Source organism: Mixophyes fleayi, chromosome 2, assembly GCF_038048845.1.
Source record: "Mixophyes fleayi isolate aMixFle1 chromosome 2, aMixFle1.hap1, whole genome shotgun sequence".
Lineage (NCBI taxonomy): Eukaryota > Metazoa > Chordata > Amphibia > Anura > Limnodynastidae > Mixophyes > Mixophyes fleayi.
The window spans coordinates 82518752-82535491 of NC_134403.1; the positions used below are offsets into that span (position 1 = coordinate 82518752).

The 16740-nt window shown below is 40.0% G+C and overlaps 1 protein-coding gene across 2 annotated transcripts in view; it reads right to left on the bottom strand.

Annotated features, from left to right (window-relative positions):
- Positions 1-7382, bottom strand: part of SHMT2 (serine hydroxymethyltransferase 2) — a 39074-nt gene extending 31692 nt beyond the window's left edge. The window contains exon 1 of one of the 2 annotated variants that reach the window (XM_075199405.1): positions 7226-7382. In XM_075199405.1, the coding sequence (XP_075055506.1) occupies positions 7226-7258 (33 nt within the window). In that variant the 5' untranslated portion in view covers positions 7259-7382. Of the gene's footprint in view, positions 1-3363; positions 3453-7225 lie in introns of those variants that run through there. The other variant, XM_075199406.1, reaches the window with a different exon arrangement.
- Between the last annotated feature and the right edge of the window lie 9358 nt (positions 7383-16740).

Genomic DNA, 16740 nt, shown 5'->3' on the forward strand with positions numbered 1-16740 from the left:
CGCATTACTATTGGTGCTCCGAGTCTGTTCACTGCAGGAAGTACAAATGGGCTGCATCACCAATCATAGTACAGAAGCAAGTGAGTGTAAAACTGCTGTACAGAGAACCAGGGAGAACACGATCAACAAAAATTTTAACTTATTACTACGACACAGATTGTTTTAATGAGGACAACTCTAGGCAGTGGCTTCAGTGAATTCATTCCCTGAAAACACGGGCTAAGAACTCGCCGCAAGTAGGCAAGCTCTCCTTGGCACAGGACGGTGGTTCCCAAACTGTGCGCCGCGGCTCCCTGGGGTGCCGCGGAGCTGTCACAGGGGTGCCGCGGGCAAGCCATAGAAAAAAACAGAACACAAAAACTTACCAATCCATGCGGCGCCAGAACCCAGCATCCTCCTCTCTCACGCAGCTTGTCAAATCAGTGACAAGCTGCGTGAGAGAGGAGGATGCTGGGTCCTGGCGCCACGCAGATTGGTAAGTTTTTGTGTTCTGTTTTTTTCTATGGCTGGCACGCGGCAGAGGGGGCAGGGTGTCTGGAGGCAGAGGGGGCAGGGTGTCTGGAGGCAGAGGGGGCATTTTTGCATACAACTAAATAAGTATTTCTGTCCTGACCTAAATACTTATTAAAAATTTTTGACCCAACTACTTCTAAAATAGGACTGCTCAGTAATTATTTTGGAGGGGTGCCTTGAAAAAATTATGGAGACTAAGGGTGCTGTGAATTGCAAAAGTTTGGGAACCACTGGCACAGGACAATACTCAGAAAAAGTCAAACTTTTTCTTCACACTTAAACTAGAAAGAAACCCACATGCAATAATCACCATAATGACAATGAAGGGTTACAGGAACTATTCATGTATATTTCACATGTTAATGTAAGGTTGTATAAGCAGGTGCTTTATGTAACCAATAACAGAGCATCTGTTCAATGAAATACCTGGATTGAAGCCATAGTCTTCTCTGTTTACATAAATAAGTCTACAACTCATACACAGAAGAGAAGATAATCTATCAAAATTCATAAACAAAGTTAACTGTTTGCAATCCTGCTCTCTATATAACAAAAAATATATTCTACATTACATTTATAGTATTAATCTCTGAAAATATATAAAACTTATTTGCCTAGAAATGCCTTTGAATTTACTGAAAGCTCAACCAAAAGAGAATACATTATAAAGTGGAACCATTCATGGCGTGCTGTCAGAGGATTTAGCAGCAAGTTTGGTCCTGACTCCTGCTATGCCAGCTCAGCAATCGCTTCAGCTTCCTTGTTCAGCCCAAGGAGCTTTTCAAATGATGAAATCCTCATTCCTATGTTGCCTCAGCTGCACAAGAAGCCTTGCCGAACTCACCATAGAATGACAAAATAAAACACTTAAAACTGGTTTCACAAACGTATCCAATGCAATTCTTGTACAGTCACCTTTTTGCTGATCAGTAAAAATGTAGGCACCAGAAAATATACTGATAAGAAAGAACTGGTTCACTAAACTCCAGAAGGACTTTACACCAATATTTGATTTCTAACAGTAACAATACCCAAAATAGAAGTTGCTACATTATTACATAATTAAACTTTGAACATTAAATATTTTTTTTTAAAAAAAAAGTTAAAGCAATCAAAACATCATGCAAGCAATGTTCCCACTTAGAAACACACAAACATATCAGCAAGAAAGTACAAGTAGGGTCAGCTGTACATAATTGTAACACAAATTTGATGCATTTTTAAAGAGAAGAGATTCGGGAATTTGGGTCACTTTTCTGTTTCAAGCTCCAATAATACCTACATCTTTATATTAAGTTGCATTTGACTGGGGCCTGAGCACCTTACTGTATTCACTTTTCATCTCCTGCAGATCAAGAATGTCCTCAGTTTTGAAGTGAGAAGTGAGAGAACAAGCCAATCACATCATAGCTATTTCTTACTAATATCTACATAGTTCCATCCAACTCCTGATGAAATGGCTGGGAAAAGGAAGGATTATATTCATATCCTTACTGTGGCATTTTATAAAAGTATATATAATGTGTGTGTATATATTTTTTAATCTAAGGAATCATGGGAATAAATATAATCAGTATGTATGAACTTCATTTCATATAAAAGGAGAATTTAACACCATTTGCTGTGGGTTTTACTGCAGTGGAAAGTTGGCATTGTTAGACTAGTTACCCACTGGCATTGTGTGCTTTGTGTTTTGTTTTTTAATACACAAATACAAGTTTCAATGAGATTCTATAAAGCTATTATGCTTCTAACAATGTTGTTCACACAGATGGACAAAATAACCACAAAATTGGTTAAACAGCTCATATTAACCCTGGTGTGCACTCCATACAGATCAATGGACTAAGTACAATGACATGCTTTGACAGCACGGAAACGGTGCAAGCACCATCCCCCCCCCCAAAAAACAAAAAAAATCTAAATCTACAGCAATGTATGAAAACACAAGAACAAACGAGATGAATGGGTTTTATTTTTGCATGCGTTTGTATACTTTGTACTTATAATAAAAATCAAGTCAGACACCGTGTTTGAAAAGTTAAGAGATTTCAGCCACTGATGGGCCACAAACTGTCCTTAACCCATGAAATATTGACGACACTGTCTAGTCACATGCTTATTCGACCGTTCAACTTCAAAGCTGGTTTAATGGGGAAACAAAATACAATAGACACACACAGCTCAGTGGGACATCTATTAACTTATTTCCACTTAAACAATAGGTATCAGTAAAAGAAAAAAAGGTTGATCAATCAGTAACCAATTTGGCAAGGAATTTTGTAACAAAACAAAAATGTGTACGGCCACAGGTCTAGTACTTTAAAGTAAAAATAGCCTGTTCTGGCCAGTATGTAAATGAGAGCTCTTAGCTCTCCCCATCTCAACCCCCCCCCTCCAGTTGTACCCTTTCCTTTCCCTTTCTTCCAGGCTCTCCTTCTAGTCTCTCTCTCTTTTACAATATTAATGGAAAACCCACTTCATTATATTTACACCCCTTTGATAGCTATAACGTGGAACCAATATTTAGGTCATATCGTTCTCATTGTACTTGTTCTACAATGTTGTCTGTTGAACAAAGTGTGAAAATAAAGATATTTTCCTTCTTTTAAAAAAAAAAAAAAAGTAAAAATAACCCCATCCACTAAATATTATGCAGCATTGCAGAGGATAATGAGCTGTAGTCTATTGCCTTTCTTGACTCTCAGAATTTCGTGAACTGCTATAAAGAATGACAATATGAAATGTAATAAGCATTTATCACGTTTTGGTTTAAGAGTAAGTCCAGTTTTATCAAAATATAAATAGCAAAGTCACATTAATAGAAGTTTAATTCTAAAATATAACTACTTGCGTGTCTGTTACTCTTCCATGGTTACAGCAGCTGATGAGAAGAGAAAGCTTTTAGGAAGACTCCTATCGTTGCTGGCCGCTAATAACAAGTGCCAGGCAGTTTGAATGCCAATTCTACTGCCCCCTTGAAGCAACACAGCACTGACAAAGTCCCAGCTGATTAACTGCATCGGTGCTTATGCTTGCGGGGGAGCGAAGGAAGCAGTGTTCAAATTGCCCTCTCTATATACGATCATTACTAGCAATCAGGAACACAAGAAGAGCAGACAGACATTAAAAAAGATCTAATGTGTGCCTGCTGTAACTATGGAGGAAAACAAGTTATTTTACTGAAACAAGCAAAACTAGGTAGGGTATAAAATGTCTAGATGTTGAGATGTCTGGTCCTGTCTGTCTTTTATAAATGGGGATTTTAAAGTACAATGAATAGAATAGATAGATTTGACTTAATATTTAGAGCAGACTACATCTGCTTTAAAATATGCAAACAATAGGGGAGCAATACATTTCCAAGAATTGATTTTTACCTCTCTGTATTAACAGTATTGTTTAATTACATTGTTTGTTCTCAATTGTAAAGTACTACAGAATTTCCTGGTACTATATTAATAAATGTGGCTGCTGATTTGTAGGAGTGCGCAGATGCACATGACAGGTCACCGCATCATAACTAGTGATACCCAATGGGCTGTAATTGTGAATCATGGACCACCACCCACTAAGCTCCAATGGGGCAGGGACTGATGTGAGTGAGTTCTCTGTACCACGCTGCAGAATCAGTGGCGCTATATAAATAAATGGCGATGATGATGATGAAAAGCTTCTATGCATAGTATTAAAACAGCAGTGAAAATGGTTCTCCCTCTCCTGTAGTGAAACTCTGTCCATGACATCAATGAGGTTTTGGATGGGACAGCCCAGCATGTTATAATGTGGTTCATGGGACCTATGATCACCAGGAACCACTTACAATGGTTCCCAGCAGGAACAATGCAAGGGGCTATAATTCACTGGTCACATGGTCCAGTCAGAAGATTGTGTTTGCAGTTGCCATAATGAACGGGATGTGGCCATCCATGCAGTGCAAAGTAAGAGCCGATAGGACTTTTTCACATTTGTGGTTTTGTATGTGATGAAACAATATGTATCTATGACTTCCTAAAGAAAGATTTTCCTGTATTTCAGTACCAGGGAAGATATATTTTCTGCTTTGCCCACCACAACTAAATTAAGTGTTCAGCCATAAAATAATACATAGCAACAAACATATGAAACATGCAACACATCCTGATGTTACTGAGTCACATGCTGTAGGCATGTTACAGACAGTAGTATTGATGGCTATTTATTGACAGACTGTTTCTGTAAACACAGCACGTTTCACAATCTGTGCGCACTTTTACTTGATCCTTAACAGAGTTCAAGTCCAAAGAATAATGGCAAGTCCTGTGTTTACTTCCTCAGCTCAATGTCTGCTCTGCTACCCCCCTCCCAAACAGACACCATGTACTTACAATCAAGGTCCAGTGCTTCCAGATAATAAGAAAAACACACTCAATCCAGTTACACTGGGGCCAGCCAGCTGTGGCTGCTAGAAAATGACTTTAGGCAGGAGATGTGCAGACACACACACACAGCTGCAAGGTAAAAAGCCAACAAAATTGGGCTATAAAGTCAGCAGAGCATGGCATGTCCCTTAAGAGATCATAATAAACCTATTTCCAGCCATTTACTTTAACACACAACACTATACCAATTCTGCTGTGCATCCCACTGATGTATTATGAATATTATTAACCCCTATGTCAAGGAAGGGGTATGTGCAACTGCAGAGCACACTATACAACATATGTACGATGTGTAGGATATGTTCATTAAAACGCTCCTATTTAAGTACTTTGTTTATTGATAGACGTATAAAAGATCAAGCATATGAATTCTATTATTCATTGAAAAGGATATTGTGCTTATGAGCCACTACAGCGACACAGATTCATGTCAAAATGTATTCTATTTAGTTCCAGTATATGATACATGGCTATTATTGAATATGCACGTAAAATAAAAAATACTAAAATACAAATACCTTCTTTAATACACACATTTTATAAAACTGGGCAATGTTTAACCAGGACTGTGGCCAATACTGACAGTAATTAATTCTACTGGGCTAGACATGGGGAAATTTTTTTATAGGAACTATATGACTTCTTATGTAGAACATACACTATTTCAACATGTAATGTCACCGTGAACGTTGGATGTACCATGGATGCAAGATATGCTGGACTCATTTAGAATTTACTATAAACACAGCAGCAGACTAGGGGGGGTAAATTTATCAAGCTGCAAGCTTCTGGCAGGTTTGAAAAGTGGAGATGTTGCCTATAGCAACCAATCAGATTCTAGTTTATTTAGTACATTCTACAAAATGATAGCTAGAATCTGATTGGTTGCTATAGGCAACATCTTCACTTTTTAAACCTGCCAGAAATTCGCAGCTTTATAAAGTTACCCCTAGGTGTTTGAAAGAATTGATCTTTGCAATACCCAAGTTTCATTCAAGACACCATGGATGCTTCTAACAAATCCATGTGTACCAGACTCTATGGAAACAATTACCATGACTGCGGCAACTTTTACACTGACATTTTTACTTAGCAAAATTTTAATTTACAGAGCAATAAATATTTATAGTAACACTAATAATGCAGCTTTTCTTTGCAACTACAAGGTGATGAAGACACAAATTTCCAGTGTATAATGCTTTCAGGATTGTAAAGCATAAGACATTAAAATGGGCTTAAGTCATATTATTCAATGTTAACAAATGTGAATATATAACATAGGGAGGTCTGGCTAATGGCATTATTCAGAACACCTATAAACATACAGCATTGTTACTCTGCAGTCTTGTGTTACATTCGGACCATGAAATTAGCATTTTCTGATTGTGGTCCGGTTTCCTCCCACAGTCCAAAAACATTCTGTCCGTTAATTGGCTTCCTATGAAATTGACCTTGGTGTGTGTATGTTCGTGTGCTTGTGGTAGGGAAACGACATTGCTGGGGCAGGGACCAATCTGAATGAAAACATCTTAAGGTGCAGATGTATAGAAACAAAACAAAAAAAAAGAGAATTATAATAATAATCATATCCTGAGAAAATAGGCCTCATGGAAGAATAAGTATTTTAACAGAATATTGGTAATGCTGTAAGTAACCATCCTACATGTGAATTAAATTCCATGAAGTCACTGAGCCGTATACTTTCTGCATCATGATTTACAAGACTGAAATGGTAACTCAGAGTTCAGTTAGCAAACTTCTGCTTGTATCATGATTTAATACAATGCACTGGTGTGTATTGCTCTACATAACAGAGCAACTAGATAGGCCAATACCACTATAGAATACAAAAGCCGTGCAGTAAAGCAGCCACTTCAGATACTGCAATTATTACTGGAGGTTTTATACAACTGTATGTATACAAATTATTACCGGAACAGAAAATCCAGAGCACGTGATGCTGATTAAAAATTAATATGCAAAGTTCTGCATAGAAGCGGTGCGGATTAATCACTCTCAGATAAATAATTTGCAATTTAAGCCTCAGAGAAATGGGTTTGCACACTATACAAATAAAAGCAAGCATATATAGTTAAGAAAATGAGATGTCTCATTTAGATCCACAAAGCCATGTCTCAGTGCACTGACTACTTTGTGACTGACAGCACTCATGACAGCTGTGCCACTCACAAGTCCGTGCAACTAGTTAATGATCCACTAAGCTACAAGCCAGGAAGCCGCCTGTCTCAGCGGTGTGACGACTATGAATAGACCTTTCCCCCGCCACTTACCTGGGCCAAACGCCTTAAAGAAAAAGGCAACATATCCTATGGCTACAATGCAGCTAGGACCCGGGCCTCCAGTCCAGCAATGATCACCCACAGAGCAGCACGTGTGAGAGAGGATGCGCACTCCAGTCCTGCCACGCTGCTTCTATCAGCTGTGTACTCCGCGCATGCGCGGCCCCGCAATGTATGCTGGGAAATGTAGTGCAGTACCCTACCTGAACCATTTCACGTCTGGCAGACTTATACTGTACACTGATACTGTACACTGATACTGTACACTGTAAAGTAAGAAACAAGATTTGTGAATCGCAATCACATTGTATTATCAGTCTCATACTCTCAGGAGTACGTTAATTTGATGCCAATATTTCTGCAGCTTCTCTCCTTCAATAGAGTATAGCAGGACAACCTGCATAGCTGCTAACACCCCCCCCCCCCCTCCTAAATTCCAGGGACAGTCGTAAGTTTTTAAGGTTTGTCACTGGAATTTTTTATTCCTGAAATGTTTTCTTTTTTCAGTATCCAAACACGAAAAGAAAGTTTATCTTCTACTTGTACACTTAGGAAACAACAACAAGTGATTAAAAATTATTAACTTTATTTTTTATACATTATAATCAGAAAGCAAGTGTACTATTTTCTAAAAAGGCAAATATTCAAATATAAAGATAAGGATAAGGGTGTGTGCTTTCCACGTATTGTTTGATTGGTCACCAGACATACAGACATATTGGGCCCGATTAACTAAGAAACGCAAATCTAACAATGTGCGCTGTTTAAAAATGTACATAATTCGTGCATACACACATCTGTATTTACAGCACTAGGCAGCCCTCTGGGGGAGTGGCCAATCCCCCATATTGCTGTGGTCACTACCCAGGGACAGGTGGGCATCTGCCCCACGGGCCAGTCTCACAGTGGGCTACCTTGGGCTGGGTCACTGGGAAACCTGCATTTTTTTCTTTTAAAATGTTCTTAACAGGCTGTTCTGTCGAGTATTGCCCCATGGTCTAAAATTTGCCAGCCCTCCCTGTCACTACCCCTGCCCCGCTACTAGAGACAGACATATTGGGAGGTTTGTATGTTGCATTTCATATCAGTGGCGGATCCAGGGGCGGGGGGGGGGGGTGATTGTGTTTTTGTGTTTTAAACACAATCAGAGCAGCGGGACAGCACACTTTCACTGCTGAACGGACCTGCACATACTGTGCAGCCGCCGGCAGCCTTAGAACACAGAAAGGGGGCGGGGCCTAAATCGCCCCCCTAAAATCGCCCGGGGTAGGACAAATGTAGGAAATTATCACTGATATATTAAAAGTTTACTGGTACATTACAAATCGCTGTAAATTATAACTAGCATAATAATCTCACTGGTTATTATCAATGGCATATTTGGATTTTACTTGTGGAATGTAAGATTGACAATATATCGTCATTAGAGTGTTAATAGCAGACCTGGGTACTAGCATCAGACTGGAAGATAGTTCATAGTTGCTTACTCTCTTGGAATGTCCAGGAGAATCCCGGATTTCTGGGATTCCTCCCCGACTCTCGGGAGAGCAGAGCAACCTCCCATTTCCTGGCCACTGCATTAGTCAAGTGGCGGGAACGGGGCTTAGGACATGTCATCATGGCCCCGCATCATGCTATAATAGGCTAGAAATGGTGAAGCCAGTTTAGGGGTGGGACCAAATGATGCCATTCACCAAGCCCAGCCCCCACACTCTCACTTCCCTCCGGATCTCCCAGAGGCCAAAGTTGGCAAGTATGAGATAGTTGCCATTATACCTGATCATCCAGTTGAAAATTGCATATTTGTGGCTTTATAACTTGGCACAGCTGCCTGACCATTCTCATTTGTATTATCTTATTCTCTTTTTTTGTTGCACTACTCCATGATACTGAAAAACTCTTTAGAACTGACCTTAATCACATTATTACACATTTGCTTTGAAAAAATAAAACACACACACAAAGGTTGTTTTAGAAAACAAACTTTTCTTTTTTATCAAATATCAATAATAAAAATAAAAATTCAATCATTTAACTTACATAACAAAAACTTTAACCTAACAAAAAGTTTAACCAACTTAACCAAATATTGACTGTAATGCTTTTTTAATGAATCTATTTTGTGATTTTCCGCCTTTTTGTTTTCTGTTTCCTGAATTAGTTTGTGTGCAGGCAGTATTTCCTCTGCACCTGGAAAACAAAGACACATTTATTAAATACATTATTTCTGAGGCCTACACTTTTATGCTGCAAAAAAAATGAAGAAAGAAAAATAGATTCTAAAAATCAAGATACTTACATTCTTCTTCAGGGGCCTGGGATTGGCTCCCTAGGTTTATTAAAATTTCAGTATTCTATAGTGAATGTAATTACATACTGAAATGTCACTTTTACATAGCAGGCCTTGTATTGTGTCCATTGAAGGTTTTTACAAGCCACATTTGCTTTCTCTTTACCTACATGGGCCTAATAAGTACCGTATATACTCGAGTATAAGTCGACCCGAATATAAGCCGAGGCACCTAATTTTACTACATAAAACTGGGAAAACTTATTGACTCGAGTATAAGCCTAGGGTGGAAAAGAGCGCTAAATTAAAAACCTAAATGAAAATGATAGGTTCAATCTATGAAATCATTTCTAGCTAGATGACAAGGAACATTCATAAATGATTATGAAATTATTGGGTACAAACTAACTTAAATAAAGGGAGAGAGAGAGAGAGAGAGAGAGAGAGAGAGAGAGAGAGAGAGAGAGAGAGAGAGAGAGAGAGAGAGAGAGAGAGAGAGAGAGAGAGAGAGAGAGAGAGAGAGAGAGAGAGAGAGAGAGAGAATACTGTGCATATGATGCGTGCGTTTTTATAGAATATCTTACCAGCATACAGTTGTTCTATGATAGCAATATCTAGTGTCTCCAAACCTATGTCTGCTTACCTGTCAGCCGCCGGGAGGGAACATCAGTATAGTGAGCTGCCGCTGCTGAGATCAAGACAGATGAATGGAGAAGGCAGTGTCCAAAAGATGCCACTATGCCGTTATTCCTGACTACAGGTGGAAGCGGACATAGGGTGAGATTTTTTGTTACCTACCCGGCAGTGGAACGCATATGCGTTCCAACAACAGGAAGTTCGGCATTTGGAACGCAAGTTTGCGTTCCAAATGCCGAACTTCCTGTTGTTGGAACGCATATGCAGAAGTTGACAGCCAGGGACCGGACACCAGGTAAGTTCACCCGTGTATAAGCCGAGTGCCCTTTTTCAGCATACAAAAGTATGCTGAAAAACTCGGCTTATACACGAGTATATACGGTATATGTATATATATGCATTTATTAAAAAGTGACAACTTGTCAGGGCACAGAGCTCAACTCTTGTGAAGCTGCTTGCCCTCATATTTGCAAGTGAATGAGACTTTTCAACATTCTCTTCACTGATTGGCTCTCAAGCTATGTGTGGGCATAGACAAGTAAGTCGCAGATCCCTTCTATACCATATCTAAAATTTCGGATTTCCTTTCACCTGTCCTTAATGGAGTATCTTTCATTCAATCATAATAGTGGGCCATAACCAAACAATTAGGGCCGTTTGAACTCCTGAGCGTTCACACACAACTAATGCAGGGTGAATATGCCTCTAGAGACACTATATAAAGCTGGAGAGGCAATCATAGTGCCTTGCCATTTTGTGATCCAGGCTGTATCTACTTGTATGTACCTAGAATATATATATTTATTTGGTATAATATCTGCTTTGACAAGATGTCTTCTTATGAAAAGACGAATGGGCAAAGCCAATCCTCCTCCACCAAGCATCGGCAACCAAACGTTGCCCAATGAGAGGTGGATATCCTTGTTCAGCTGGTGGTAGGTAGGCTGCACCATATTTCAATATTGTCAAACACAAAACTATTGTGCAAAGCATGGGAATATCAAAACCATTTATAAATATAGCAATTTATATATTTGCCAGCATACATTGCAACCTGTGTAGCTGTCTGTGAATATTGTGTTGGTTACCTTTAGGCCCAATAAAATATTACATTTATATCTATATGTATGTATGTGACAGTATTGTAAACTTGTTTTTGTCAATATACATTACAACTTTCTTCACTTTGAACATTTCACACAGGTGGCAAGAGTTAAGGACAAACTGACAGAACACTGCGTGACAGGTGGTAGAGCCATGGCATCCATAGACCTCAGTCCTCTGGAGCATTGACCTGCATAGATGACCAAGAGTTAGACAGGTAGGGATCAGGAGTAGAAAAGACAGAAGACATTCTTAAAACAAGCCAGAGTTCAGGGCAGGTGGAGATATGAGCGCAAATCTGTTTAACAAAGTCAAGAGTCAGGAATGGAGAAGACAGCAATTCCTATAAACAATCTGGGTCAAACACTAATAGCAGAACAGATCGGGATACAAGGCACACTAGGTCAATCAGGAACTATCACCAGTATTGGTATGCTGCCAGGAAGAGGGTTATAAAGGCAACAGCACCATTCAGAACTGTAGGATGATTAGCTGCATGAATGTGGTAGGTGATTGGACACATCAAAAAACAGGAGAACTCCTATATTTTAACACTCAGATCCTTATTCTTGCCCATTTTTACTGCACCAACACATCAACTTCAATAACTGACTGTTCACTAGCTGCCTAATATATGCCATCCATTGACAGATGCCATTGTAACGACATAATCAATGTTATTCACTACACTTGTCAGTGGTTTTAATCGATATATATCATGGTACGTATTACTTTTCCAGATTTTGGATTGTTAATTTGTACAACCTACAGATACAGGGCTCCCAAATTTCACTTTTATGACAATCCCCTTTTTTCATTCAAATTCTTCGATCACATTTCCACTCACAATACTTATTTTCCTACTTCATACTCTTGATGCACTTAATTTAGGACTAAGTATATTCATATAAGTGGTTTACTTGATTTGGTTTCCAAAATAAAATATGGATTGTATGACGTATATTTTATGGCCTTAGGAAACTCCAGATTATTTGTTTCTATTTTTAATTTAGAAATGAAGGAAGCCCTATACAGGTTCATGCATTTAAGTGATATACAGTTGAGAAGTAACAAATTTAACCAGTCCATTGTTTGTTGTGATTTTACAAGGGTTAAAGTGTATAAGAGAAAAAGGTGAACAATTATTGGGTGTGTGATCCAGGGGAGAAGTGGGAAGTTAGGTTCATGCGAGGGGAGATGTGTTAGGAGAGCGCAAGACCTCCGTAGAGTAGGTCTGCCTTTGGCAGTAGAGCCAGGCAAGACGGGGGCCCAGATTTTGTGGAAGGATACGGAGGAGCCACTCAAGGTGCATGTGATGTGCTCCATTGCAGACTGAATGGCCTGTTGGTGGAGTGGGGTTCTTCCAAGAGGTGGCTATTTGGCAGGTTGCTGCACTGATGTGTCTGAACAGCCTGTGGGTGTGGGAGGGAAAGTCAGGGACAGGTAGAGGAAGGAGCACATGCTTGTGGTCAGAGGGTATGGAGACTCCAAGAAGCGAAAGAGAGAACAGCGGTCCAGAACAGCTCCACCACATATGCAGAAAATTGCCGGAGTGATCACAGTTCCTCCAGCAGGTATCGCTCACCTGTGGGTAGATGCTATTGAGCCTGGAGGGGACATAATACCATCTGTAAAGTAGCTTACATGCATTTTCTTTGAAGGGAACATTTGTGGGACAATGTGTTGTCCACTCAAAGATGTCTAACCATTCTTCCTGGTCTAAGGGTTCCCCTAGGTCTGTTTCCCATTGTAATTGAAAGTTGTCTTTTGCCTCTGTCGTGAGAGCAGTGCATTGCACAATGCAGAGATAAGACCTTTAGAGGAAGGACTGGAAAGGCATAGGTACTTAAATACAGTGGTTGTTCTGGTCATCATTTGGATTTTTACTGTGTGATTGAAGTGTCTGATCTGCAGATATTGGTGGAACTCTCCCCTTGAGAAAACCAATAAACTTAACTAAGAGAACTGCTGAAAAGGGGTAGCTCTGGTCATGTGGTTCCAGCCCAGACAGAATGCATCTGACAGGAAAGACGAGGTTCAAAAGCAGGGTTGAACCAGAGGTGGATCGTGACCGGGGGAGATGGGGAGAGAAAGGCCATTCTGTTACAGTGGGTCCTCAAGAGGCCACCTGGAATCTTTTTAGAGGTTTTTAAGAGAAAAAAAGAAAAAAAACATGTGTAGCGCGTCCCCCGTCCCCCCCCCCAGTGTGGTGCTAGGTGGCTGACCCCTCCTCTAGGACCAGCTACCCACCTTAATGTGGCCGCGGATCCCTCTGCTGATCTGTCTCTCGCTCCTCCTATCTCTGTGGCTGCAGTCTCCGTACAGTGGTCACATGGGATGTGTCACATGACAGCTGCCGTCCCATGTTTGCAGTGAGAGGAGTCTGCAGCAGGAACAAGGTAAGTGTGTGACTGCTAAAGTGTGTGTTTGGCCAGGGCCATCTTAACAACATTATGGGCCCCCGGGCAAAGCAGTGCACCGGGGCCCCTAGATATAGATATAGATATATAGATGTATACAGATACAGATATAGATATAGATATATAGAGATAGAGATAGATAGATGTACTTGCTCAGTGACCCTTGAAGGTGTTTTTTGCAGGTTTATTTCTTTTGCAGGATTATTTATTCTCATTAAGAGCCGTGCCTATGGGGCCCCCTTGCCCGTGCGGTCCCCGGGCAGCTGCCCATCGTGCCCAATGGAAAAGATGGCCCTGTGTGTGGCTGCTAAAGTGTGTGTGTGATTGCTAAAGTGTGTGTGTGTGTGTGTGACTGCTAAAGTGTGTGTGTGTGTGACTGCTAAAGTGTGTGTGTCTCTGCTAAAGTGTGTGTGTATGACTGCTAAAGTGTGTATGTATGTGTCTCTGCTAAGTGTGTATCTGTGGGGGGGGCTGCTAAAGGGTGTGTAGGATAGGAGTGGGGGCTGCTAAAGGGTGTGTAGGATAGGAGGGGGGTGCTAAAGGGAGTGTAGGATAGGAGTGGTGACTGCTAAAGGGTGTGTAGGAAAGGAGGGGGGCTGCTAAAGGGAATGTAGAATAGGATGGGGGGCTGCTAAAGGGTGGAATGGGAGGGTCTTGATATATTGTGTGATATGAGGGAAGGGAGGGGCGCTGTCTTAATAGTTCATGGGTGGGAGGTTGGGTATTAATTTAATGATGAAGTTTAGGTTGGGGTTAATTAATGGGTGCTATTATTTGTGGGGTGATGGTGGGGCAATTTCATTTAATACTGGGGCCTATTAAATTAATATGGGGTGCAGGGGTGGTTTGGGGCTATTAATTGAATGTGGGGCTGAGTTTGGGGAGTAGAGCTATTTATTAAATGTGAATATTAATTATTTAATGTCGTGATGTTTGTGGAAAATGGTCATATTAAACGTAAATGCTATTAATTTATTGTTGGGGCTGTTTGGAGGGAGGGAAATAGGTTTATTTATTAAATGGGAATACTATTACTTTGATGTTGGGGTTGGTTGAAGGGAAAATATATATTTATTAAATTTATATATTATTAATTTAGTGTTGGGGCTGGAGTGAGGAATTATTATTAAATGTGTGTGCTATTGATTAAATACCAAGAATGGAGTTTTCTAAATTTCACGTACGCATTTTATTTTACAAATAGGGCCTCCAACATTCCAGGATCCAGACAAGCAGCAACTGATCCAACAGCCACAGGTGGTGAAAGTGACAAGAACAGGTAGGAGAGAGCAGGACAGTCTGCCAACTGTCCTGAATCTGTTGGGGAAGTCCAGAATTTGGGTGACTGTCTTGCTTAGTCAAGATTTGGTCCGACTACAAGGACAGTTGGGAGGTATGTTCTGCTTCACATGGTGCTGCACGTGAAGGCAGAGTTGTGTGTACCTAACAGTAGTGCACACAGTTTTTGCCTGTGTATTTGTCATAAATGATAACCCACCTGTCTTAAGTGCCCTGGGCACCCGGAGCCCTATTCCAGCTCTAGCTATACTTTAATGGTTCTTGCATTGATTCCATTGCCTGCCTTCTACATTGCATTGGTCCAATTCTCAGATCACTTTGTTGAACATATGGCCAGTCCCCATTGCACTGACAATATCATTAATCCTTCCTTCGTTGCTCTTAGTAGATCACCAGCAAACCCTTGGAATAGCTCTCTCCTTCACATATACCATTGTCTGGCAACCCTCCCTGCACTGTTGTTAAGTCAAACCACCAGCACCACCGATCACATTTAGGACTCATACACAATTGTTATAAAATAAGTGTTTTCTTGCAGATGCTTGAAGCATTTTACCTTTGTGGTAATCACACTGGATAGGCATTTATTAGAAGGATTTTTTTTTATTGAATTTTTTGAAACACACAGTACACATTTTTATATATTAAAGAGAGATTTGACTGGTAGTTTACAGCTCATGATGTCAGGGAAAGATGCAACAATGCGGTGAGGTGCTCGCTCATATGCTGCTGTGGCAGACTGATCAAATAGGATTCTGCCAACAAGTTTCGTAATAGTTAAACTTATTAAACAAAGTCAGATATGTTTCTATGAAGGGAATATTAGAAGGATGTGTTAGTAGGCAACTAAACAAGTTTGAGCACAGAGGCATAAACCAGTCACAGATAATGTAAAAGGATTCATGTATTTTTATAGCACAGGACTGGCAACTTTTTCCCTGCTTTGCTTTAGAAATGATCCACTGTGTCTTAAGTCATCACATCCAGGTTTTCCTAAATGTTACTACAACCGAATTCCAGTAGTTCTAAATCCTGACTACTATTGTGTTGGCTCCACCCTCTGTTGATTTGGACCTGCCCACATGAGGCCACTTCAAGAATTTTTTCCAGGGCCACTTTAAGCTATCAATCCGCCCCTGCTAGTGATGACACAGATCCCATAATTTAGATCGCTGTGGGTTTAACATTTCCGATTATTTGGACCTTGATATGATTTTTAAAGAAAATAATCCTTTATGTTAAACACTGTGGACTGAATGTACACTAGGATGACTATGTTGCAGGAGAAGTGGCAAGGATTTGTTATGTATATTAGAAATTTAACAATAAACCTGGTAACATAGGGGTGAGGGCTATTTTGTAGAATCAAAAACATGCAATTCTCTGAAACAATGTATAAATGGTAGAGATGTGAACTGACCCTTATGTTTTGGTTTCAAAAACAGTGTCGGTTCTAAACGGACTTCATTGTTTGGCTTTGTCACTGGTTTTGTCAAACAAACGTGAAAGGTTTTGGTTTTGGATCTGGATTTAATTAAACATTGTAAAAAATAGGTAAAATAATGTCATTTTGAGCTGTTTTTTCTCCTATATTACTTTTTATAGGTTTTATTTCCAGTAATTTCCAATCTATTTTCTTATTTTCTAATGATCCTTTCACAGCAACCCCAATTTTCACCAATTTTGGCCAAAGTCTGCAGTGCGCTGTCTTAATGAAGGAGTGTGTGTGTGTGTGTGATATATATATATATATATAT